The following is a 25,248-nucleotide window of genomic DNA, read 5'->3' as shown; positions in this document are numbered from 1 at the left end:
GTGGGAATACAGCAAGTGCTAAATAAACAGAAGCTGCCTTTGTGGAATATTGACATTATCATTGTTCCAGCTGGGAAAACTTCACCTGAACCAGGACCCAATTCTTCTGCTTTTCTTCTGTAGCTCCTTTCTTTCCCTGTTGTCCAGATACTCCTCCTCCAGGGAGCTTCCTTGACCCTCCAGCAGAACCCACTGTTTGCACGTTGTTACGGTCACCTACAGAGGCAGATGGATTCCATCCAACGTTTGGTTTGAATGAAGGCTGATGACACCACCCAAACACCAAGAGAGTATGAAAAGGTTTATTATTTACACAATGAAGGTCTCCAGGGGGAGCAGGGCCTGCCTTTCAAGCAGGTCCCAAATGCCTTGGGAGAGCCAGGAAGGAGACTGGCCTGGGTTTTTATTGTGGTTAAGGAGTAAGGGTTCCCTCAGGAAGGGGCTTGTGAATATTCCCCCCTCAAACACCAAAGGAGGGTGCACCCAGACTTTCTTGTCAGCTTGTCCAGGTGTAGGGCACAAAGAGGGAAGGGTGAGGCTTAAAAGCTGTCAGCAAACATCAACAAATGAACTTAGACTCCTCATTACACATATTATTCCGGTGCCCTTGTTTCTCTGTCTATGTTTCTAGGTGGGTCTCTTCTCCATGGGGAAGGGTTGACAGATAAAGAGTTGACATGATAAAGTCAACTGAATGATGAGATGATCCTACAGATGACAGTGCCACTAAAAGCAAAGGACTTTGAGATTTCTCTTTCTCCATCTCTCCAGCTGAGGTCCTTCTAGTCTCCAAGTCTCCCTCCACCCCCACTCCATCTCCCCAGACTGGTCTGACACTCCCCCACATTCTTTGGCTCAGGCCCTCCCCCTACCAGTCGCCCCTGCTCTGCTTCACATTCCCTCTGGACACTCCCCTGGAGTGGAAAAACCATCCCTCATCCCTTTCCGGCTCCCAGTCCCAGGATCAGACATGCTGGTCATTCCTGTTTGGGATGTCCAAAGAGATAAGGCCTGGCATGGGGCCGATCTGTGATCTGTCATCGCAGGACTCTCAAAGCTGTTTCAGGCAGGATCCTCACCCACACGGCGTTTCCACCCTAAGCCCCTGCCCTTCTTGCCCTGGCTGGCTCCCCTTCTCCAGGAACATGGTAGAGGATTCAGGAGCCAGGCAGAAAGCAAAGATCACTGTTCAACTTCCATCCAGGTCAGCTTCCTGTTCCTTGACCCCACATGTCTTCTAATCCCTGGAGGTCCTGGGCCACAAAGCAGACCATGAGAGAGGCTGGGTGGCTCTGGAAGTCACAGGTCAGGAACAAATCCTGTTCTAAGGGACGTCAGAGACAAGTGTCTTCTTCCCAAACACCACAGAGAAAGCTGTTATCGCAGCTGCTTTTGTTTAGGCATGTCTAGCTGTCTGACAACCATCTGCCTGGAGTTTGTCTTTTAAAGACACAGCTGTGGTCAGCGGCTTCCAGTCCTAGCTCTGCCTCCCATAAAATTCAGATCTTGGACAGGCAGGTAACCTCCTGAGGCTCTGTTTTCTCCTAAGTCAAATGAATATGATAATCCCTACCTCACAGGGAGGCCGGGAGGATAAAATGAGCCTGCCTATGAAATGATTTGCAAACTGTAAAGCTAGGCCGGGACCCTTTCCCAGGCTCTGAATCTAATTTTGTACTCATAATTCTTATGAGTATAAAATAATTTTATTCTTAAAGAGAGCCCCAAATTGCACAAGCTTCAGACCCCACCAAACTTGGATGTGCCCAAAGTAGTGTATAAATATTAATTATTAGCATAAGTAGTTAAGGGCTCCAGGATCAGATAACACAGGATGAAAATCCCAGTTGTGTGACCTCTGCCAAATTGCCTAACCTCCCTGAGCCTCATTTTTCTCGTTTTAAAACAGAGATAACACTCCAAAGATTGTTGTGAGGATTTAACATTTGTGAAGCATTTAGCATAGTTCCTGCTGCATATGTGCTTAATACATGGTGTTTTTTTCTTATTAAGAATAGATGGAGAAAATAATGCTTGGGGAGGCCAGGCGGGGTGGCTCACCCCTATAATCTCAGCACTTTGGGAGGCCGGGGTGGCGGGTCGGGGAGGGGGTGTGGATCACGAGGTCAGGAGTTCGAGACCAGCCTGACCAACATGGTGAAACCCTGTCTCTACTAAAAATACAAAAATTAGCCAGGCATGGTGGCAGGCGCCTGTAATCCCAGCTACTCAGGAGGCTGAGGCAGGAGAATCGCTTGAACCCGGGAGGCAGAGGTTGCAGTGAGCGGAGATCGCGCCACTACACTCTAGCCTGGGAGACAGAGTGAGACTCCATCATCTCAAAAACAAAACAAAAACAAAAACAAAAATGCTCCGGGAAAAATGGGTCTCTGAGCTGCAGTAAGAGAAATGTGAGTTAGATCCAAGAAAGTACATAATTACCTTTTTTTTTTTTTTTGAGACGAAGTCTTACTCTGTCGCCCAGGCTGGAGTGCAGTGGCGCGATCTCGGCTCACTGCAACCTGCGCCTCCCGGGTTCAAGCGATTCTCCTGCCCCAGGTAGCTGGGACTACAGGCACCCGCTACCACGCCCGGCTAATTTTTGTAATTTTTTAGTAGAGACAGTGTTTCACCATATTGGCCAGGCTGGTCTCGAACTACTGATCTCGTGATCCACCCCCCCCCCCGCCCCCCCCACCCACCCCCCCCACCCCCCGGCTTCCCTAAGTGCTGGGATTACAGGCGTGAACCACCGCGCCTGGCCAGAGTAACCTCTTGAAGTTCGCTTTCAATTTGATTCCTTGGTGGAGGAGACCTTTAGGCTCCGCCCACCTACCGCCACCTGGCGCTACCCACCAAACACCTGATGGGGGCTGACGTCCAAGCCCAGTCTCCAAACACTCTGTTCAAGCTTGGGTAGGAAGAGGGAGCCTCTGGGATTCTCTGGGCTGGGCCCTGAAGGCAGGAGTGGACGAGAAATGGGTACGGTCTAGGCTCAGCTTCCCGGCGACACAGTGCTTTCTGTGAAGGAGGGATTCATTTCTACATTAACAGTCTTATCCCTTGATACCAGAAGTCGCAGGGGAAAAAATGCTTTTTGGTAATTACAATTAGCGACATTTGGTTGTTACCACTGCTAAATATGTCTGTCTTTGCTGAGGGGCCAATCTCAGCTCGGATCAGGATGAGTGGACAGGAGAAATAAATCTCTGCAAACATAGCGAGGAGCCTGGGTGAGAGGAAGAACTCCCAGAGACCGACAGCCACCTCTTGGGGACTCACAGCGCTGCAGAGGCGAGTCCAGCATTCCAGCCAGCCGCGCGCGGACGTCTGTTCCCAGATGCGCCAACGCCAGGTCTCTCCAGCGGGCTGGCCTTTTCAGCAGCAGCAGCAGAGGCAGGAAAGCGGCCGGACAAATCCCACCCCCGGCTCCGCTCGTCACATCCATCTTGCTCCCGAGACGACCCTTTCCCAGAGAAGCGAGGGGCGGGGAGGGGAAATCTAAGCCTTTGGGTGTTGCCGACAGGTGTTTGGAGGAGAAGGCGGAGCTGGGGTAGGGAGGATGAGGAGGGAGGGGCGGTGCTGCCCCTTTAAGAGGCGGTGGCCGAGCCGGGACCTTTTTCTCTTTCCCCGGAAGGAAAGCGCAGCCCGGGCTGGGCTCGCAAGGTGGGGAGGTGCGGGACTGGGCGTGGGGAGGCGGGGCGCGCTCCGCAGGACCCCTCCCTCCTGTCCTCCTTGCGGTCGACCGGTACGCTTGCCAGATCCGCCGCGGAGCCGGGATCGAAGGCGACAGCGCGGCCAAGGGGGCGCGGCCGGGACAAGCTGGGGGCCGGTTGCCCGGGGCAGGGACGGCGGCGACCCGGCCGCTGGGGAGGCGGGAAGATAGACCCACGGATCTTAAGAGGGGATCCGAGAGCGCAGCTGTGAAACTGGCTGAGGCTGGGGGCACGAAACCGATCAGCACTACGGAGCGCAGCGGCCGGCGGGTTCCAGTGTCCTCCGGGGGCGCGGGGAGCAGGTGAACAGGTCCTCACGTCCAGCTCCGCGCCCTCACGCGCTCTCGCCCGGACCCCGCTCCTGCTCGCAGCCATGGGCCCCGGCCCCAGCCGCGCGCCCCGCGCCCCACGCCTGATGCTTTGCGCCTTGATGGTGGCGGCCGGCGGCTGTGTCGTCTCCGCCTTCAACCTGGATACCCGATTCCTGGTAGTGAAGGAGGCCGGGAACCCGGGCAGCCTCTTCGGCTACTCGGTCGCCCTCCATCGGCAGACAGAGCGGCAGCAGCGCTACCTGTAAGTGAAGCTGGAGGGTGTGGGGTGGGAGCTAGAGTGTGCGTGCGGGGGATGCGGGTCCGGAGCGGAGTCCGGGGCAGCTGGCCCTTGGGAGCCAGGATTAAGGGGCGGGTACCCAGGCGGCCCACTGGCTGCTGGGGGTTGGCGGGAAGTGGAGGATTGGGTGTGAGGTCGGGCAGTAATCATTGGCAAGTGCTGACGGGGCCAGAACCTGTCTGGACGCCACCCCTCCGCCCTTTAGATCTCTCCAGAGAGCGGAAATGGGGTCCCGGTGACTGAGTCCTCTCCCATTCTGTGAACCAAGTACCCAGCACTAGCCTCTTCTCTCCAGGGCTGGGAGTTGGGGTAAACTGCAAGATAAACACCCAGCGGACCCCCCTTCCCCTACGCTTGGGGGAAAAAATGAGCATATGCATTTAAGCACCTCGCTGGTAGTCTGCGGCCCCGCCAGCCACACCCTCTGCAGAGCCAGACTGGATGGCCTTCTCAACCGCTGGCTCGGTGGATGGAGGGTGAGGTGATGGGTGAGTCTGGGCGTTTGGAGCTGTCCATACGCTCCCTCTGACGCCTTGAGGATAGCGGCAGTTGGAAGAGAGAGGAGGACTTGTCCCAGCTCTGGCTGCGTCTCCTCCTGCCCACCCCCAAGCAGTGGCACTCTCCCCGCAGATATCCTCCCTGCATTCCACGGATTCGTGTTGGATCTTCAACCCTGAGTGTGTTTGTTTGGGTTTGAAGAGGGAAACAGTGTTTTTCTCTTTCTTCTGTTCTCCTTCCCCAACAGCTGCAAGGAGGAGGGGAAGAGCTATGCATAGGGGAGGAAGGAGGAGGAGGTGGCACCCAGCCGCCTGGGTCCCCCTCACTGCACCAGACACACTCATGCCCAGTAGCATGTCCAGGATTCAGAGGTCTCTCTGCTCTGGCCTCAGAGCATGCTGAGGTTGGCGGCTGGGGAGGTGAAGCTGTCCAAAGAGGGATGGTGGTTAGGACAGGTTAAGCAGGTACCATCCACCTCTTTGGGCTGGGTGATCTGCCCCCTCCTAGCCTCTGCCCCCACCTTGCCTCTGACCCCACTGAACAAGAAGATGTAGTCACATTCAGGATACACTGAAATATCTCCCTGCTCTGGTTGGGGCCTGCAGAGATTGAGGAAGTTTAGAATGTCCAAAGTCCAAACTCTGCCCATGCCTTGGTTCTGCCCTCCTGACCTAGCCTGCCTACCTGGACTTAACCTCAACTCCATCTTGCTCTTGCAGAGGCTAGGGCTACCACACCCTTCCCAGCCTGGCCCCAGCAGCTGCCACCTGGCCTTAGTCAACCCTCTATCTTGGAAATCCTGAGCCACCAGGAGCACACGTTTCTACATCAGCACTCTTTCTGTCCTAACCAAGAAAAAAGATTTTCAGACTTTCAATGCCAAATCTGCATGATATAAGATAACATAGGTAAAGAGATCAGACTGGAAAGAAAGAGTCAATAATGATTCCTCAACCCCTCTCCCTTTTGCCTGGTAACCTTGAGCAAGGTCCCCTCCCTGGGCCAGGTTCCCCTCCCTGGGCCAGGTTTCCCCCAAAAGGGGTTGGACCTGGATCTAGTGCTCTTTCCCACTGCTGCTGGCCTGTGAGAGTCAACTTGATATGGTAGAGGGAGAAGAGGCTTGGAGGTCCCATGGCCAGTTCCTGTCTCAGATCTGTTACCAATACCTGAACCTGAATTTCCTTACGTGTTGGAGGGAGGGGAACAGCATGCCTTCTTTTGGGATGTTAGTGGGGCTATAACGAGATAAAGTGCTTAAAATCCTCTGCACATGTGCCTTTCTCCAAGGAGCACCTGAAGGCTCTTGCGCTGAGGCCAGAACCTGGATGCATCCTCATTACCCATGAGCCCCGTCCAAGGTGGCTGAGCAAAGGGGTTCTACTTTTCTCTCTGGGAAACGGGCTGGCATTCAGCCTGCCAGGAGCCCAGAAGGGTCTAAAGCTAATGAACCTCTGAGGGGCAGGAGTTCTCTCCCTTGAGTATCCTCAGTCTTTCCTAAGGGTGGTTCTGTGTCTTGGCCCTTCATCTCACTGAATTCAACCCGTCGGCCATTCAACCCCTCGGCCATTTGGGAGAGCCAGCTGGGCTTAGCTGCAGCCAGCTGTGTAGCCAGATGCAAACAGCTGCCTGAGTGCCCAACTCAGAGGAACTAACTAGTAAGACGAGCTGCAGCCTCATATTCTGTTAGCCTGAAAGTCTCTTTGGAAAAGCGGGATCGTTCATGGTCTTGGATAGGCTCTTAAACTGGGGTTCACAGAAGGTTTTGAAGAGATGCAGGGACTCCCTGAGAGTATACCCCAAATCATAGGATTTGTCCACTGCCCTGTGGGTGGGAGGAGGGGAGAGCACAGCTTTCTTGTTCTCCATTCAGAAGGCCTCAGAAATTGTTAGAAACCCAGGGTGGGACCTTCTTTGCTGCCCCATCACCTTCATCTCTGGACTGGGGTTCCTGGCCCACAACATAGAGGGCTCGCCCTAACCCAGGGCCCAATCTCCTACTCTGTGGAAATGAGGGGTAAGGAGCAGGCAGAGGACCAAGTGCTCTGGGCTTCTTGGCAAAATGCATGAGGGGTTCCTTGGAGGGACAGGGACTGTTCTCTGGGAGGTGGTTACTGACACCATCTCCTCTCCAGCACCTGCACTGACATTCCTTCCTGGGAATCCAGGCATTCTGGTCTGGTCTGACCCTGTGGGCCTATGGGGATACCGCCGGTCCTTCTCTTTCTTTCACTTTTGCTTGGAAATGAGGGTATCTGGGAAGCCCAGGGCAGGGTGGCTCCTAGAAATGAGGTCATGCCTGAGGTACACAGGAGCCAGGCTCACCTGCCATGCTGTCCTAACCTCATGATTCCCTGGGCAGGGTGTGTACCTGGCAGCCTCCAAGGCTCGTGCCAGCAGAAATGGGCACAGCAGCTGTGGCTGGAGGCAGAAGGCCTGCACATGTAGTAGGTTTTACCCAGTGACCAGTCTATGCCAAGAGGCTTTCAACTGGGCAGGAGTGGGAGAAGCCTGATCTTGTCGAAAAAGAAGCAGCGAAGGGGGCTTAGTCAGAACTAAACAAAGAAGGAAGAGGATCCCCTTTGCAGTAAGAGGGATTGAGGTTAGATGACACTTAGAATGCCCTTGGGAGTCAAATACAGGAAAAATACTGAAGAGCTAAGGAAAGGGAGAAGAACTGAGAAAAATGGCCTTGTTCTTTTTTTATCTGAGGCTTAGCCAAGGCTCTTTTTCCTGCCCTTTCTCATTCTCTCTCTCCATCCAGCTTGTTGCTCTGGTTCTAGGGCTGAGTCACCAGTGGGGAGAGGGGGCTGGGTGGGCAGCAAAGGAAGAGTAGGGAAGGATGGGGAGGGCTGCAGTTTCAGCTACCACGGAGCGGCCTCTGGGGAGATGGCTAATTCGGGCAGCAAGGTTGGCATAGAGCTGGGATCCAGGCATCCCAGAGCTGCGCCCGCCTCTTCTCTGGGGCTCAGAGGTGGAGCAGGCACCCTCCCCACCTGCCTCCTGGCCTGGGGTGGGAGGGGAACACAGGAGGCTAGGTACCCAAGGAGTGAGGCCTTGCCGTGTTGGCCTGAGTGCTAGATCCTTTGGTCCCCTCTGGAATCCTCCCATGGAGCCACCAAGTGCCTCCCCGAGGTGACAGAATCTGGGAAGGTGAATCTTACAGGCTGCTTCTCTGAGCATTACCCCACCCCAGTGCCCCCGGGGGCCTTCTCCTCTTTGGGGTGAGCCAACCTGGTACCTTGAATTCTCCTGGGTACTGTGCCCCGCCCTTCTTTGATTCTTCTGCTTTCTCCTTGGCTGTTCCATTAACTTTGAACTGCCCCAAGGGGAGTGATAGGGCAGGGGTGAAGAAGGGCTTTTTTGGAACTTGGAGCTCAAGGCTCCACGGAGGCCAAGAGGGGCTGTTTGGCTGGAGCCAACGGGAGGGTGAGGAGGCAGCTGTTGAAAGCCCTTGAGTAGTCACTTCACCCATCCCACTGCATCTGGGGGGCTGGGGGTCTCTGCTCCCCCGAGTCCAGCCTGACTCCAGGAGAGGGACAGTCCTATCTCCTATCTTCCTTGCTCTAAGAGCTCCATCTAGGCATCTCTCTAGCTAGTCTCCCTCCTTCTGGCTGCAGCTGAGGGGATGGGCTCAGTGCCGCTCTGGAAGGGGTCAGCTTTTGGATTTTGTGATCTGGACCAGACCCCAAAGCAGGTGGCTAGCAGAAATGCTCATTTGCATAATGATTTGCATTTCATTTGCATGTCAGTAAGGTCCCTCTCACCTTCAGGATTCTCCAACCCTCACCACACACACCTGGGTATATGTGGCTGCAGGAAGCTGGAACTACCCTCTGCACACCACCTTCCCCCATCCATGTGCAGGCCTCTGGCTGTAGACCCATTGGATCCTGGGCTGGGAGCCAGAGGGCCTTAAAGGGCCTCTGAGTGGGCCAAGTGGAAGCTAAAAATACTCTGGGGGGGTGAAGGGGGACTCCCTCTGGAATCTCTGAGGAGGGAGGGGCCTGGGATGTGGGGCTGGGATTAGGGCAATAGCCCTGCCCCACCCTCTATCAGTAGGCATAAGACTGGTTCCAGGCAACAGGCAAGAGGGTATAGGTGGTAAGGGGAAGTATTTCAATCTAACTGACATACGTGCCCAGCTCTGCCTGCTCAGTACCTCGGTAAGTTCAGAGGAGGGGGTCCCTTAGCCCCTTACTGGCTGAGTTGAGGGGGCTGGGAGGGCATGGAGACCCTTCTGCTCAGCTGCCTCCTGTATGATAACATGTGCAGGGTCGTAGAGTGACTCTAGCTGCCAGCACTCCTACCCCCACCCCGGTGATCACCTGGTATTCTCAAGCCATGGAAGTCTTCTTATGTCTGTCCCCTGCTCTCTCTAAACCACCAAAGGAGTCTCTTCTTTTCCCTCTGCTCCAGGTTCCCTAACATGCCAGGGCAGAAATTCCTGGGTCCAGCCAGGCACGGTGGTTCATGCTTGTAATCCCAGTACTTTGGGAGGCCGAGGCGGGTGGATCACCTGAGGTCAGGAGTTTGACATCAGCTTGGCCAATATGGTGAAACCCCGTCTCTAGTAAAAATACAAAAATTAGCTGGGCGTGGTGGCGCGTGCCTGTAATCCCAGCTCCTTGGGAGGCTGAGTCAGGAGAATCACTTGAACCCGGGAGGCGGAGGTTGCAGTGAGCGGAGATTGTGCCACTGCACTCCAGCCTGGGTAACGGAGCAAGACCCTGTCTCAAAAAAAGAAAAGAAAAAAAGAAATTCCTGGGTTCCTGGAGGGAGGGCTGGGGTCATGCTAGGGCCAGTCCTGATGCCACAACAAATCAGACCAACAATGCTCATACTAGCTATGGCTTCATATCAGAACACCCTTTTGCAGAATAGACCTATTTGTTCCTCCAGCAACCCTGGAGGTCAGCGGGAGAGGGGCTGCCCCCATTTTACAGATGAGGCACTCAGGGCTCAAAGAAGGAAAGGAAATTGCCCCTTCAGGCAGAACAAACCCTAGACCCAGGTCCGTGGGTTCTCAGGCTGAGATGCTCCTTTCCCGCAGGCTGTGGCTCCCTTCTCTCATCTGTCAGGCATGCCAGAGAGCGGACGTCCATGGGTGGTCAGGCAGAGGATTCATCGAGGCCTTCCCAGCCCAGACAGAAGTGACTCTCCAGGCCTGGCTGCCACCCTGGCCCCCTGCCAGCTTCCCTGGCCAGGAAGCTTCACCCCTTCTCCCAGGAACACTTCCCCAGGGTGAGGTCTGAGCTGTAGTCTTAAAGTACAGGCAAGGTCCCACCCCCTTCCCAGCACCCTCAGGCAGTACATTCCTAACTCCCAGTGGGTGGAGACACCCCAGGCCCCAGCATGCCCAGGCCCTGCCCTGCCTACTCCCTGCAGCCCACACTCACAGGTCCCAGGCAGGAGCTACAGGCGTGGCTGTTGCTTGGCACTTCCAGACTGGCAGAAGGCCCAGAACCCAAGTTCTTAGCTGGGAGCTGTAGAGTGATAGAGTTGCTGGGGCCAAATGGTGGGGCACCTGGGAGGTGTCTCCCACCTGAGAAGGCCAGGGCCGTCAGGATTGAGCAGGGGCTCCTGGCAGAACATATAGAGGCTGCAGGGAGGTGATGTGGGGAGAAGAAAGTCTGGTAAAACTGAGTTCTCAAACTGGGGTGCACTAGATTCCACCAGATGGTATGTTGTGGGCAGAGGAATCTACCTTTTTAACAAAGATCCCTGGGGTTTCTGATGGCCCAAGGCTTGTTCTCTAAGATGGTATTTCAGGGCCAACCCCTGCCTCTCTCTGCTCCAGCCACCCCTCTGGTATGGAACAGGTTGCCAGGGTCCTAAGCATCCTTGTAGGAACTTGCTGTCGGCATCCCCAAAGATGGAATCTGGGCAGGCTGGGGGCAAGGCAAGAGCCCTTGCCCACCGCACCTGCTGCCCGCCCACTGGGAACTCTGCTCTGGGGCCACAATGTCCAAAGTGTCAGGTACTCATGCCAACCCCTACCTGTGTGCCTGTCTTAAGGTCACTGGAGAAGAATATTGGACATCACCCAGGTCACTTAGGGGCCCAGGTGTCCAAGATCTGAGTCCCCAGATGGCTTTCAGGAGGAAAAACCCAGGGTTCTGACAACCCAGCCCTCTAAGTTCTCCCCTCTGACCTCGCAGAATTTGAACTCTCTGCCAGGATTCCTCGTCTTGCCGTCTTCTGGTCAACCTTCATCTCAAAAGCCAAAGCGTTGCTTCCAAAACTGAGATCTGGCCATGTCACGCCCCTGCCTAAAATCCCTCTGCGGTTTCCCCTAAGGCTGTTCCCAGCCTGCCTTTGTGTGCCTCCCCAGAGGCTTCTGGACTCCAGCTATGCTGAGGGCCTTGCAGGTCTCTGAATCACCCTGCTGGCTCTTGCTTCCTGGCCCCTGCACATGTGTGCCTTTGCCCACGTGGCCTTCTCCCCTTCTTCACCTGGAGAACCCTGGTCATCGTTCCCAGACTCAGATTAGGTCACCTCTTCTGCTGGCCTCCGTGACTGCGCCCTCAGCCCTGAGCCTGAGCTGCTGTGCTCCCTGCTTCCCCCTCCCGGGCACTTCCTTCCAGTGTCTTTTTTCCTTGCCTGCCTTCCCTTATGCTGGGCACTTCTGGAGGGCAGGAGCTGGGGGTCTCCCGGCACCAACAATCTGTAAATGTATGTTGAATAAATAGCAAGTTGTTTGAAGTGGGGCTTGGGGAGTCTGAACCGGGACCCGCCTCCCTCCCTATCCCCAGGCTCCTGGCTGGTGCCCCCCGGGAGCTCGCTGTGCCCGATGGCTACACCAACCGGACTGGTGCTGTGTACCTGTGCCCTCTCACTGCCCACAAGGACGACTGTGAGCGGATGAACATCACAGTGAAAAGTGAGGGGAAGAGGCTGGGGAGGGGTGCCGGGTCAGAGGTCTGGCAGAGGGGTACCACAGAGAGAATGGCCTGGAGGAGACAGAAGGCTTGCTCACACAGCTTCTAGTCGCTTCTTGTCCAGCTGGGAAGAGGGTGCCCCTAGAGGAGAGTGGGGCTGGATGGGATTGGTGGAGCTTAGAATAATGACGAGCTGGAGAAGGGGAATTGGGAGGGCTGTCCTGTGGGTGGAGGGCCCAAGCAGGACCCACCCCTGCCCTCTGGAGGCTTTGGGCACTGAAGTATGGGTGAGGTGCTCTGGTTCATGATCCCTCTGGTGCCCACAGGTGACCCTGGCCATCACATTATTGAGGACATGTGGCTTGGAGTGACTGTGGCCAGCCAGGGCCCCGCAGGCAGAGTCCTGGTAAGTGAGTGCTCAGTGTCGGCTCCTCCACCTCTTCCTGGCTCTCTCCTCATCTCCCAGAGCTGGGAGGAAAGAAGAGGGCAGCAGGGGCGTCCACGGCGTGTGTGTGCTGGGGCCTGCACACATGTCCCTTCCTGTGGCTGTGCATCCCTCGCTCCCTGCACTCCTGGGGAGGGAGTGAGTATCCTGTGCTCTCCCAGAGCCAGGCACGGCCTGAGTTCTCTGACTCATCCACTTCCTCCCGATGCCCACACTGGGTGCTCAGCCTTCGTGGGAACAAGCCGAGGGAGCTGAGGGAACTGAGAGGAGGAGAAAGGGCAGAGAGGGCCCCAGGCGGCTCAGCACTGGCTGGCGCTCCTTCCTCGGAGGCTGACTGCCGGAAGAGGCGCAGCCCTGCTGACCCTGGCTCACCCAGCTCTGGTCTGGGGGCTAATCAAATGTTCACCTCCTGCCCACATTCTACAGTGCCAGCCCCTGAGTTCTCCATTTCTGAGTCCCAGAGAGAATATTCCCCCCACCACCCCGTTTTTTTCTCTCTCTGTCTCTTTATGTTGTTGTTATATTCAGAAAGGATTTTATTAGTTCACACACAGAAGAGTTCTGGTTAAGGCTTGCCTTGCTCCTAGTGCTAATATGATGCCACCAGGATGTGATGTATCTCAGGCACTTAACTCTGTGTTCTTCGTGTTGCCTCCATTCTTTGATAGGCAGTCTTTTCGTGGTGCATGAATGCAACAGCTTCAGCTTTATCTTCTTTGACCTTCCAGTTCTATAGTCCTGGTAGATATCTGATTACAACTCATTAGCTCTGACTATTTCAGGTGCTCTTCTCTGAAACAATTACTGTGGCCAAGAGAATGCAATACGTATGCTTTCTTCAGACATGAATTATCAGTATCCAGATAGGCACATAAACTCAGTCTTAGAATGTGCTTCTTTGATGTCAGGTTTTTCTCTTGCCTAGATAGTTTCACATGGCTGGGGAAGCCTATCATGGTGGAAGGCAAGGAGGAGCAAGTCCCATCTTATGCTGATGGCAGCAGGCAAAGAGAATGAGGCTCTCTCTCTCTTTCTCTCTCTTTTCTTTTCTTTCTTCTTTCTTTCAAGATAGAAGACTCCCAGCTGGGTGCGGTGGTTCACGCCTGTAATCCCAGCACTTTGGGAGGCTGAGGCTGGTGGATCACGAGGTCAGGAGTTCGAGACCAGCCTGGCCAATATGGCAAAACCCTGTCTCTACTAAAAATATAAAAAATAAACTGGGTGTGGTGGTACCCACCTGTTGTCCCAGTTACTCAGGAGGCTGAGGCAGGAGAATTGCTTGAACCTGGGAGGTGGAGGTTGCAGTGAGCCAAGATCACACCACTGCACTCCAACCTGGATGACAGAGCAAGACTCCATCTAAAAAAAAAAAAAAGAAGAAGAAGACTTCATCTCTCAACCAGGCTGGAGTGTAGTGGTGCCAGCTCAGCTCACGGCAGCCTTGACTTCCCAGACTCAAATGACCCTCCAGCCTTAGCCTCCCAGGCTAATTTTTTAAGTTTTTATAGGGACAGGGTCTGACTGTGTTGCCCAGGCTGGTCTCAAACTCCTGGGCTCAAGTGATCCTCCCGCCTTGGCCTCCCAAAGTGCTAGTGCTAGGATTTCAGGCATGAGCTACCATACCTGGCCCTATTTTTTCTTTTTCTATCTATCTTTCTTTCTTTTTTGTTCTTTTATAGATGAGGTCTGGCTCTGTCACCCAGGCTGGAGTGCAGTGGCACGATCATAGCTCACTGTAGCCTTGAACTCCTGAGCTCAAGTGATCCTCCTGCCTCGGCCTCCCAAGTAGCTGGGATTATAGGCAAGAGCAACAATGCCTGGCTTTTTTCTCATTTTAAAAATTGATGTGGCCAGGCTAGGTGGCTCATTCCTTTGGAATGAGGCAGGAGGATCATTTGAGCCTAGGAGTTTCAGACCAACCTGGGCAACATGGCAAAATTCCGTCTCTACAAAAATATATATAAATTAGCCCGGCATGGTGGTGTGCGTCTGTAGTCCCAGCTAGCTGAGAGGCTGAGGTGGGAGGATCACTTGAACCCCGGAGAGAGAGGTTGGAGTGAGCTGAGACCATGCCACTGCACTCCAGCCTGGGTGACAAAGTTGGACCCTGTCTAAAAAAAACAAAACAAACAAACAAACAAAAAATGGAAAAAAATTGATGTAATGTTTACATACAGTGAAATGTACAGATTTTAAACTTCAATGAATTTTTACAAATGTATATACCTGTATAACTAAAAATATATCTTAAAATCACTCCAGAAGGTGCCCTTGTAACCCCTTCTAATCATTTGCCACCCCATAAGCCATCGCTGGTGTGATTTCTGTCACCTTTGAACACTGTTAAAGCTCCAGGTTGGCATCAGTTCACTGAAATGCTTTTTTGAGACCCCTGTTATGGATGGCTGTGGTCTATGAGCCCATTTAAAGTGATTCTGCACCCTGGATCCTTTAGCAGTTAATTACACCGTTCATTCAACAAATATTTGGTGAGCCCCTACTGTGTACCAAACACTGTGCTATTCCTAGAAGCTTAGCAGTGACTAAGACAGGCTCAGGCATCGTGCTGGTGGAGCTCACAGCTAGAAGGGACCACAGAAAGCAAGTAAAGAAGAACCAGGGCCTACTTTTGGACTTTGCCTGACTCCAGGCTGTTTTAAGTGACCCTATTCTGGCCCATCAGTTTGCCCAATAAATATATACTGAGCAGCTAAAGTGCACTCAGAAGCTGTGCATAGATTCTCCCCTCTGTGAAGCAGCACAGCATGTGCTTAAGAGCTCAGATTTTGGCCGGGCGCGGTGGCTCAAGCCTGTAATCCCAGCACTTTGGGAGGCCGAGATGGGCGGATCACGAGGTCAGAAGATCGAGACCATCCTGGCTAACACAGTGAAACCCCGTCTCTACTAAAAAATACAAAAAACTAGCCGGGCGAGGTGGTGGGCGCCTGTAGTCCCAGCTACTCGGGAGGCTGAGGCAGGAGAATGGTGTAAACCCGGGAGGCTGAGCTTGCAGTGAGCTGAGATCGCGCCACTGCACTCCAGCCTGGGTGACAGAGCGAGACTCCGTCTCAAAAAAAAAAAAAAAAAAAAAAGCTCAGATTTTGGAAGCAGACAGGCTTGGTTTGAATATTCTCTGCTTCTCTCTAGGTATGAGATCTTAGGCAGGTTAACTGAGCTCTCTGTGCCTCAGTTTATCTAAAATGGGGAAAATAATCATTCCTAAACCATAGGGTCACTAGCAGGCTTAACACTTAATATGTGAGGAGCTTAGAATTGTGCCTGGCATATAGGAAGCACTCAGGAATTGTTAGCTGCTGCTATTATTATTACTGTCATTGTAATTATCATTTTAATAATGGTCCTTTCATTAAGAGGACAGGGGTCATCTGGAGATGGCAGAGCAGTAAGTTCCTTAATCTCTCTGTTACTAACCCCTTCTAGACCAAGAGCCTGAACCCCACAGTCTCTCATCCTTCCCTGCTTTCCCTTTGCTGAGATCTGTAAGCCACTCTCAAATGCACACTTAACAGCTTTCCAAAAAGTGTTCTTGACCCTCAGAGCAGATTTCTAAATTCTGGAAAGGAGATGCAGGTTTAAGTATCACTGGGAGAAGAAGGAGAAGCCAGGAGATCTCCTTTGACTCCTGTTCAGCAAAGCCAGAGGCTTACAGGGTAAAAGAGACAGCTGACCCGGGTCCCTGTGCCTGACTGAGGCTGCCTGTGTTTGGGGGGTCCCCAGGTCTGTGCCCACCGCTACACCCAGGTGCTGTGGTCGGGGTCAGAAGACCAGCGGCGCATGGTGGGCAAGTGCTACGTGCGAGGCAATGACCTAGAGCTGGACCCCAGTGATGACTGGCAGACCTACCACAACGAGATGTGCAACAGCAACACTGACTACCTGGAGACGGGCATGTGCCAGCTGGGCACCAGCGGTGGCTTCACCCAGAACACTGTGTACTTCGGCGCCCCCGGTGCCTACAACTGGAAAGGTGGGGACCATGGGGCCATGGGGGAAGAGAGGAAGAGCAGAGACCACCCACCCCCAGTTAGCCACTGGGACAGCTGGCCTAGACCATCCACACTAGAAACATGACCTCATGCCAATATCAGCCACTACCATGACTTCTACTGTTTTAAAGCACTTACTATGTGCCAGGGGCCTTATACATATTATGTCAATCAGTCTTTTTCTTTTCTTTTTTGACATAGGGTCTCACTATGTCACCTAGGCTGGAATGCAGTGGCACACTCATAGCTCACTGCAGCCTCGACCTCCCCAGGCTCAGGTGATCCTCCCACCTCAGCTTCTTGAGTAGTTATGACCACAGGCATGTGCCACTATGTCTGGCTAATTTCTGTATTTTTTGTAGAGATGGGATTTCACCATGTTGCTCAGGCTAGTCTCGAACTCCTGGGCTTAAGCAATCCACCTTCCTCGGCCTCCCAAAGTGCTGGGGTTATGGGCATGAGCCACCATGCCCAGCCTCAATCATTTTAAAAATACTCTTATGAGGCAAATATTATTATATCCATTTTACAAAAACAAAAACTAAGACTTAGAGAAGTAAATTGCCCAAGGCCAACAAAGTTATGAAACCTGGATTGGAATACAGGTCCGCCTGATTTCAGTTTAACCATTTACAAACTAATTCTAAAAATAAAACATGCTCCTGGTAGAACCACTACATAGTACAGTAGGATTTGGTAAAAATAAAGTGTAAAAGTGTTCTTCTTCCCCCACCCTTCTTTCTGTCCCTAATGTTAATGGTATATTGCGGGTCCTTCTAGATTTATTTTAGAATAATAGGTATTGCCAGGTGCAGTGGCTCACACCTGAAATCTCAACACTTTGGAAAACTGAGGTGGGGATCACTTGAGCCCAGGATTTCAAGACTAACCTGGGCAACAGAGGGAGACCCCGTCTCTACAAAAAATTAAAGAATTAGCCAGGCGTGGTGGCACATGCCTATGGTCCCAGCTACTCAGGAGGCTGAGGTGGGAGGATTGCTTGGGCCCAGGAGGTTGAGGCTGCAGTGAGCTGCGATTGTGCCACTCTCCTCCAGCCTGAGCAGCAGAGCAAGACTTTATCTCAAAAAACTAAATAAATAAATATCACTACTTTCTCTCTTTAACTTATCAAAAGTCATGGGCACTTTTTCATGTTGATATATGTAGGACCATCATTTCAGAGGGGGCAGAGTATTTTCTTGTAAAAGACGATGCTTGTAAAAGATACTACACATGGTCTCACAGGGGGTGTCTGACTGCTTACACTCCCTCCATCTCTTTGCCTCCCTCCATCACACAGGTTGTAGCAATAGTGACCCCTTTTCCCTACTGAACCTTTGTTGTTGCAGAATCAGCAGGCAGAGGAGCCTTGAATCTCCTCTTGACCAACAGGTAGCCCCAGGCATAGTCACAGCTCTGGGCACACCGAAGGCTGAGGCCTCTGCCCCCTCTTCTGCTCCTGCCTCCCACCCCCTGGTCATGTCACACCTTGGCAGGATCTCAGATACTCTCCAGCAGCAGCCCTGGATGCCGGGTCTATCTAGGCAGCCCGAGTTTGGGACCAGGACCAGAAAGAGATAATGGTGTGGAGTCTGACCTCAGTGTCTAGAGAGTGGGGAAAGCCATCTAGCTTCTAATATCCAGGCGCCTGAATGATTAAGTTCTAGCCATGGCTGTAACAACCAGCTCCCCATGGGATTATGAGCAGGTCAACTTCCTTCCCGAGTCTCACTTTTCTCATCTGCAAAACGGGGGTCATAATTTCACCTCAAAGAATTGTTAAAATAGGCCAGGTGCAGTGGCTCACACCTGTAATCCCAGCACTTTGGGAGGCTGAGGCAGACAGATTACTTGAGGCCAAGAGTTCGAGACCAGCCTGACCAACATGGTGAAGCACTGTCTCTACTAAAAATACAAAAATTAGCCAGGCATGGTGGCACATGCCTGTAATCCCAGCTACTCAGAAGGCTGAGGTAGGAGAGTCACTTGAATCTGGGAAGCTGAGGTTGCAGTGAGCCAAGATCACGCCACTGCACTCCAGCCTGGGCAACAAGAGCGAGACTCTGTCTCAAAAAAAAAAAAAAAAAAAAGAGGAAAAAATAATTGTTAAAGAGGATGTGATTTATAAATGGCAAAGTGCTCACCAATAAAAGGGGTTATTATTATCCTTGTTGGGTGGGGGTGGGGGTGGGCTGGACATGGTAGAGGAAACCAGTGGTGACTTATACTCCCTACTCTCCCTCCCTCAATCCCTGTGAAGGAAACAGCTACATGATTCAGCGTAAGGAGTGGGACTTATCTGAGTATAGTTACAAGGACCCAGAGGACCAAGGAAACCTCTATATTGGTGAGTACAGTAGTGGTAGCCCATCGAGTGATAGAGGGGAAGGGGGCTTAGTCCGTGGTGGAAAGGTGAGGCCAGAGTGCAGTTGTGACTAATGGCATTTAGTTAAACTATCACATGCAGATTGACCAGCACCTGTATGCCAGGCCCTGTTCCAAGCTCTCAAGATGCAAAGTTCTTACCTTTAGGATACTCACAGTCCAGTGTCCAGGCAGAACCAGGGCTGGGATGGGGCATGGCTGCTGGCCATCTGGAGTCTACTTACTTGCCCTACTTGGAATAGTGGGGTAGAACATCATGGTGGGGGGCAAAGGAGGGGATAGGGAGATGGGTCCAGAGTAGAAAGAGACAAAGTTGACTGGGACCTTGGTTGAACATCTTCCCTCTATCCCAGGGTACACGGTGCAGGTAGGCAGCGCCATCCTGCACCCCAAAAACATCACCATTGTGACAGGTGCCCCACGGCACCGACATATGGGCGCGGTCTTCTTGCTGAGCCAGGAGGCAGGCGGAGACCTGCGGAGGAGGCAGGTGCTGGAGGGCTCGCAGGTGGGCGCCTATTTTGGCAGCGCCATTGCCCTGGCAGACCTGAACAACGATGGGTGAGAATCTAGGGACATCCTCTGGGGCCAGGGAGAATGATGGGTGGGGGAAGGCTTACCTAAGCAAGGTCGGGAGTGGAGGATTTGCAGTTGTGCAGCTGCATGTTGTTTGCAGGGGTTTGCAATCAGGCTTTATGGGAGTCTGGGCATTTGCACATGGCATTTGTGGGACCCCTGCATTTGCTTGTTTCTGCTTGGGATTTGTATGCTTCAGTGGATGTGGGTTGTTTGGGTTTGATCTGTGCCTGCATGGCATCTCCATGACATATGTCTTCTATTTGGGGAGTCATATTGGCATCTCCATGTCCTTCCCATGCACATGTCCTTCCCACCCATGACCTGTGGCCAGAAGAGCCATTTGCAGAGCCCTGTGCCCAGGCACAGTCACGCCTATCAAACAAGAGCTATGCTGCATATTGGAGGCTGACCTCACACTCCCATTTCCCTCTCCTTCTCTCCTGTGCAGGTGGCAGGACCTCCTGGTGGGTGCCCCCTACTACTTTGAGAGGAAAGAGGAGGTAGGGGGTGCCGTCTATGTCTTCATGAACCAGGCGGGAACCTCCTTCCCTGCTCACCCCTCGCTCCTTCTTCATGGCCCCAGTGGCTCCGCCTTCGGCTTATCCGTGGCCAGCATTGGTGACATCAACCAGGATGGATTTCAGGGTATAAGCCAGCACCCCTCACCCAGCACCCCTGCTGACTGAGTGCCAGCTGCACACCAGGCTTGACAGGGCCCACAGATGAGACAGGATGGGGCCGGACCTGGGGAGCTCGCAGCAGTACTAGAGACAGAATGTGCAGGTGTGCAGAGGGAGCAACAGAGGCAAGCTCAGTGGGCCTCCTGGAGGAGCTTGCATGCTGCTGTGCAGCCAAGGCTGGGCTGAGAGTGCACAGTAGAGAACTGATGGGATACAACACGGGCATGAAAACTGGCCTGGTGTGCCCAAATCTGTGAGTGTGGAGTGTTCACATCAGAGAGGAGGCTGAAGAGGGAGTGGAGTGGGGTGGGGTGAGAGTGGATGCTTTGAAAGCCAGGCAGAGTATCTTAGGGATTTATATTTGGGTAATGGTGACGGTGGGGTGGTGGGGCATCCAGAGAAAGTTTTAGGGCAGGGATGTGATATAGTAACTTTGTACCCTGAAGGATGATTCTGGAAGGGGTATGGGATGAGTGTGTGCAGGGGTGGAGCAAGGCTAGGGGAGTGAAGATCAAGAATGTAATATCTCAGGTGGAGGATGATAAGGAATGGGACAAGGTGGGAGCCTTGGATATAGGGGTCCTCATAAGCGTTCTGCAGGACTTGGGAACCCATCGGACCTGGGGTATCAGGGACAGGGGCAGACCCAGGGCTGGAGTCAGTGCCATAGGGGCACCTGACTTATCTGAAAGTCACTTCGCTGATAACCTCAGTTTCCCAGGACATAGCTGAGAATGAAGAGGAAGGCAAAGGAGCCTCTGAAGACCCAAAGTAGGTGCCAGAAAGTTCAGTCAACAGAGGCCAAGCATGCACTGTGGAAGTCATTTGGTTTCTGCCTGGGACCTGCTTCCGTTCCCTTTACAGGGCTTACTAACAAGCGTGGCTTGCTGATTCCCTAGGCCTTATCCGATCCAAAGCTGCAAACTGGGAAGAGTTCAGTTTAAGAAGATAACCCAACACTTGGGATTTACTTGTGGAGATAATGATTAGAATGTTAAAAGCCTTGACACTTTTCAGTGATGTTCGCTGTAGTGTTATGGTTAAAATCCCAGCCCCTGCTGTGAGACAGGCCTGGGCTCAAATTTCCTCTTCTCTAAACTTATTGGTTGTGCAACTCTGGGTTTTTGGAGTGTCTCCTCATCTATAAAGTAGGGGGACAATAGTATCCACCCCACAGCACTCTCATGAAATTAAATGAATAGCTGGGTATGGTGGTGTGTGCCTGTCCCAGCTACTCAGGAGGCTGAGGTGGGAGGATCACTTAAGTCCAGGAGGTTGAGGCTGCAGTGAGCTATGACTGTGCCACTGCACTCCAACCTGGGTTACAGAGAGAGACACTGTCTTTAACACACACACACACACACACACTGAATGCTTGACAACTATCTGGTAGAGTCACCTCCCATCTCCTGAACCTACTTTCCCACCCATGATAGGAAGAAGCTGGGCTTCAGATGGTCCCAGTGTTCATCCTGAGCTGCAGAGCTCTGCTCTGTCCCTGATGCTCTGAGCATTGCCCATCCATCAATCAGGCCAAAATCAATTCTGTGCTGGGCTCCATGGCCTGGAGCACAGAGTTAGGGAGACATGGGGCCCAGAGTACCTGGGTGACCCTGTCTTGCCTTTTCTTCTGCAGATATTGCTGTGGGAGCTCCATTTGAAGGCTTGGGCAAAGTGTACATCTATCACAGTAGCTCTAAGGGGCTCCCCAGACAGCCCCAGCAGGTACAGAGAGACGGGGATGGGTCTGCTGCCCCCACCAGCTGAGATGGGTCTTCCTTGCTTTCCTTCACCGACCCCTTCCCTGTAGCCCCCTAGGCCCTGCTTCCCAGAGCCTGCCCCCACCACTTTCCCCTGCCCCCAGGTAATCCACGGAGAGAAGCTGGGACTGCCTGGCTTGGCCACCTTCGGCTATTCCCTCAGTGGGCAGATGGATGTGGATGAGAACTTCTACCCAGACCTTCTAGTGGGAAGCCTGTCAGACCACATTGTGCTGCTGCGGTGAGCCAGGAGGCCAGTGAATAAGGGTCTTTCTCTTCCTCATCTTTGTCTGCACGGATTCCCATCTCTGTCCATGTTTGTGCCAGCTCCTTGGAAGCCTGGGCCCCAACTCTGGCCTGGGGCAGGCAGGAGGCACTGATATCTGTCTGGCTCTGTTGTCACTGCAGGGCCCGGCCCGTCATCAACATCGTCCACAAGACCTTGGTGGCCAGGCCCGCTGTGCTGGACCCTGCACTTTGCACGGCCACCTCCTGGTGAGATTGCTCTGCCCACCCATTTGTCATTTATTTATAGGCAGGCCAGGAGGGGCCCCAGCTCCCAAACCCCTCCCCTGGCCTCCTGACATCCCACCTTTAGAAATTTGATTCTTGGGGCCAGCATTTGCCCTCTCTACCCAACCTCATTAAAAAGCAAAATTCCTTGCAAGAGGTAACGAATGAATTAGGGGGCAGTATAGTATAGTGGTTCAAGGTGGGAGCTCTGGATGGCCTGGTTCAAATGCCAGCTATGCCAGTGCAGGGGTGGGGATAGGCTCTGGGAAGGGGGATGCATTTAAGTGCATGGATATGGAGGAGAGTCTCCTCAGGCGAATTATTAATCCCTCTTAGGCTCCGATTTCTTGCTTGTAGAACAGAATTGATAATAACTGATTCACAGGGTTGTTGTGATAATTAAATGAGATAATATACAAAAAGTCCTTAGCACAGCACTGTGTATACCCTAAGTGCTGAAAAACACATTAGTTGCTAAGAAAGTGACAGTCATGATGGCAATGACCCCAAGGTCTTTATGTGAATGAGGATTTTGGATCAGAAGGCAAAGGCAGACAGAGCACGGAAATGGGGTGGGTGGTACAAGGAGACCTGGACTGGGGATTGGTAGACCTGGGTTCAAGACTGGGATGGGCCACCTGCTGACTGAGGACTTTCGACAAGTCCTTCTGGGCCCTGGGCCTCAGTTTCCCCATTAGTGACCTCTAACCCTGTTTTCTTTGGCTCTAAGGGGAGTGGAAGGGAAGGGGCCAGGGATACCACAGACCTGCTTTGTGGACTCCCCAGTTTTGTCCCTGCCTCTCTCCAGAAGGGCCTCGGTTTCCTTTTGCCCAGTACAGAGGCGAGAGCTAGGGCCTGGACGTGTGTCCCACTGTGACCCGCCCTCCTGTACATCCCTCCAACAGTGTGCAAGTGGAGCTGTGCTTTGCTTACAACCAGAGTGCCGGGAACCCCAACTACAGGCGAAACATCAGTGAGTGCTGGGGTGCAGCGTAAAAGGGGTACACTCCCCTGGCCCCTTGCTGACCACCCTGTCTACCTGTAGCCCTGGCCTACACTCTGGAGGCCGACAGGGACCGCCGCCCGCCCCGGCTCCGCTTTGCTGGCAGTGAGTCTGCTGTCTTCCACGGCTTCTTCTCCATGCCCGAGATGCGCTGCCAGAAGCTGGAGCTGCTCCTGATGGTGAGGGAGGAGCAAGGGGCAGGATGAGGGCTCCCAGGTCCCTGGAGGAGATGGCCAGTGTCCCCCTAGATCAAGGGTGAGGGACGGGGGTCTCCCCAGAGACAGAGATTGGGGATGTCGGTTTGGAAGGCTATCCGTCTGTAGGAGTACAGTGTACAGCACCCACACATGAGGAGAGATGGAGACCCTTGGGGTGGGGATGGGGCCAAAGGGCTTATTACCTCCAAGAAAAGTGAGGGGTGTGGGAGCTCTTGGCTCAACCCACCTCTGGGAAAAGGGGTCCCTGAGTAGGGAGCAAGCTCAGTCCGTCTCTGGGACATCAGGGTGGAAGGGGACAGCTCAACCTGGGGACCCTGTGGATGGGGAGGTGAAGGGACCTTTGAGGAGGAGAAGCCCTGTCTCCTCTTGGGGGGTCAGGATGGTAGGAAGTCGCAATTTGGCGACCGGACTGGAGGGAGTTCAGCCTAACTGTCAGGTTTTCAGGGTGGAGGGGGGTCCAGCTCTTCTCTGGGGTTCAGGGTGGTGTGAGGATTCAGCTGGGGCAGGGAGCAGTGCAGGGCCGGGTTCAGCTCACCCTCTCTCCCCAGGACAACCTCCGTGACAAACTCCGGCCCATCATCATCTCCATGAACTACTCTTTACCGTTGCGGATGCCCGATCGCCCTCGGCTGGGGCTGAGGTCCCTGGACGCCTACCCGATTCTCAACCAGGCACAGGCTCTGGAGAACCACACTGAGGTGGGTGGGGCTGGGGCCTGGACTGGAAGACCAGGGGCTAGGAGGGCGGCGGGGTGAGAGGGCACTGGGGTGGTACGACCCTCACACCTCCGGCCACCCCCAGGTCCAGTTCCAGAAGGAGTGCGGGCCCGACAACAAGTGTGAGAGCAACTTGCAGATGCGGGCAGCCTTTGTGTCTGAGCAGCAGCAGAAGCTGAGCAGGTGGCTGTGGGCCGCGGGCCGCGCTAATTAGCCAAGGGTGGGGCGGGGCCTTATTGACTGGCAGGGTGGGGGCGGGGCCTCATGGCACGACAAGCCTGAGGGACAGGGCTTTAGCGGGAACAGGTGGAATGGTCAGAAACGGGGCTTTCTCCTCTAGGTGCGACTAGAGGGCGGGGCCTGGCTATCCCAAGATGGGCTTTTCTCACCTAGGAGACCCCAGGAGTAGGGCCTAGTTGATCCACGAGGGCCCTGGGGGCGGAGGTCTTGGCTGAGTCCTGGGCTCCTACTCTTAGGCTCCAGTACAGCAGAGACGTCCGGAAACTGCTCCTGAGCATCAACGTGACGAACACCCGGACCTCGGAGCACACCGGAGAGGACGCCCACGAGGCACTGCTCACCCTGGTGGTGCCTCCCGCCCTGCTGCTGTCCTCAGTGCGCCCCGTGAGTGCCCGCCGGCCGGCCCAGAGCCCAAGCAAGGCTCCCTGCGTCTTTGCATTCCCATATGCGTGTCCTGTGCAGGTGTTGTCGTCTGCCACGTGCCCCCCTCCTCTGGTCTGGGCCTTCTGGGGGGACTTAGCGTCTCTGCTGCTTGGAGAACCTGGCTCTCAAGCTCTAGGGCTTCTGACCCTGCACCACGGAGGAGGGAGGACAAGCCCTGCTTTGACTGGATCCTGACCTTATTCGCCTTCTTTCCTCAGCCTGGGGCCTGCCAAGCTAATGAGACCATCTTTTGCGAGCTGGGGAACCCCTTCAAACGGAACCAGAGGGTGAGCACTGGCCACATCCTCCCAGTTCTCCTGGGTTCCAGGCTGCTCCTCTGATGAGCTCCTTGTCCTTCTAGCCTCTGCCTGCCTACTTTCTGGGCTCCCTGGAAGCGGAGAGCCACAGTGCAGGAGGGGAGACCCAGTAGAGGGTGAGAAGAGGCCCAGAAACTAAGACAAACAGGGCTGCTAGGGAGCTGTGCACAAAGCTAGAGGAGGTGGAGGGGAGGAAACCAGTCTGACCAAGCACCAACTGTGTGCCAGCCCCTGAGCCCGACACTGTGCTTCTTTGATAGG

General features: G+C 53.8%; 1 protein-coding gene across 1 annotated transcript in view; it reads left to right on the top strand.

Moving 5' to 3' along the window:
- Nucleotides 1-3,997: 3,997 nt before the first annotated feature.
- ITGA3 (integrin subunit alpha 3) overlaps nucleotides 3,998-25,248 on the top strand; it is a 33,384-nt gene continuing 12,133 nt past the window's right edge. Inside the window, exons 1-16 of the mRNA XM_023204434.1 lie at nucleotides 3,998-4,289; nucleotides 11,576-11,703; nucleotides 12,028-12,107; nucleotides 15,885-16,134; nucleotides 18,414-18,500; nucleotides 18,892-19,099; nucleotides 19,566-19,762; nucleotides 21,434-21,522; nucleotides 21,662-21,798; nucleotides 21,966-22,052; nucleotides 22,976-23,043; nucleotides 23,116-23,252; nucleotides 23,840-23,989; nucleotides 24,093-24,190; nucleotides 24,484-24,631; nucleotides 24,889-24,957. Of these exons, the coding sequence (XP_023060202.1) occupies nucleotides 4,090-4,289; nucleotides 11,576-11,703; nucleotides 12,028-12,107; nucleotides 15,885-16,134; nucleotides 18,414-18,500; nucleotides 18,892-19,099; nucleotides 19,566-19,762; nucleotides 21,434-21,522; nucleotides 21,662-21,798; nucleotides 21,966-22,052; nucleotides 22,976-23,043; nucleotides 23,116-23,252; nucleotides 23,840-23,989; nucleotides 24,093-24,190; nucleotides 24,484-24,631; nucleotides 24,889-24,957 (2,133 nt within the window). The 5' untranslated portion in view covers nucleotides 3,998-4,089. The remainder of the gene's footprint in view (nucleotides 4,290-11,575; nucleotides 11,704-12,027; nucleotides 12,108-15,884; nucleotides 16,135-18,413; nucleotides 18,501-18,891; nucleotides 19,100-19,565; nucleotides 19,763-21,433; nucleotides 21,523-21,661; nucleotides 21,799-21,965; nucleotides 22,053-22,975; nucleotides 23,044-23,115; nucleotides 23,253-23,839; nucleotides 23,990-24,092; nucleotides 24,191-24,483; nucleotides 24,632-24,888; nucleotides 24,958-25,248) is intronic.

Source organism: Piliocolobus tephrosceles, chromosome 16 (genome assembly GCF_002776525.5).
Source record: "Piliocolobus tephrosceles isolate RC106 chromosome 16, ASM277652v3, whole genome shotgun sequence".
Lineage (NCBI taxonomy): Eukaryota > Metazoa > Chordata > Mammalia > Primates > Cercopithecidae > Piliocolobus > Piliocolobus tephrosceles.
This window is presented reverse-complemented; position numbering and strand designations above follow the sequence as displayed.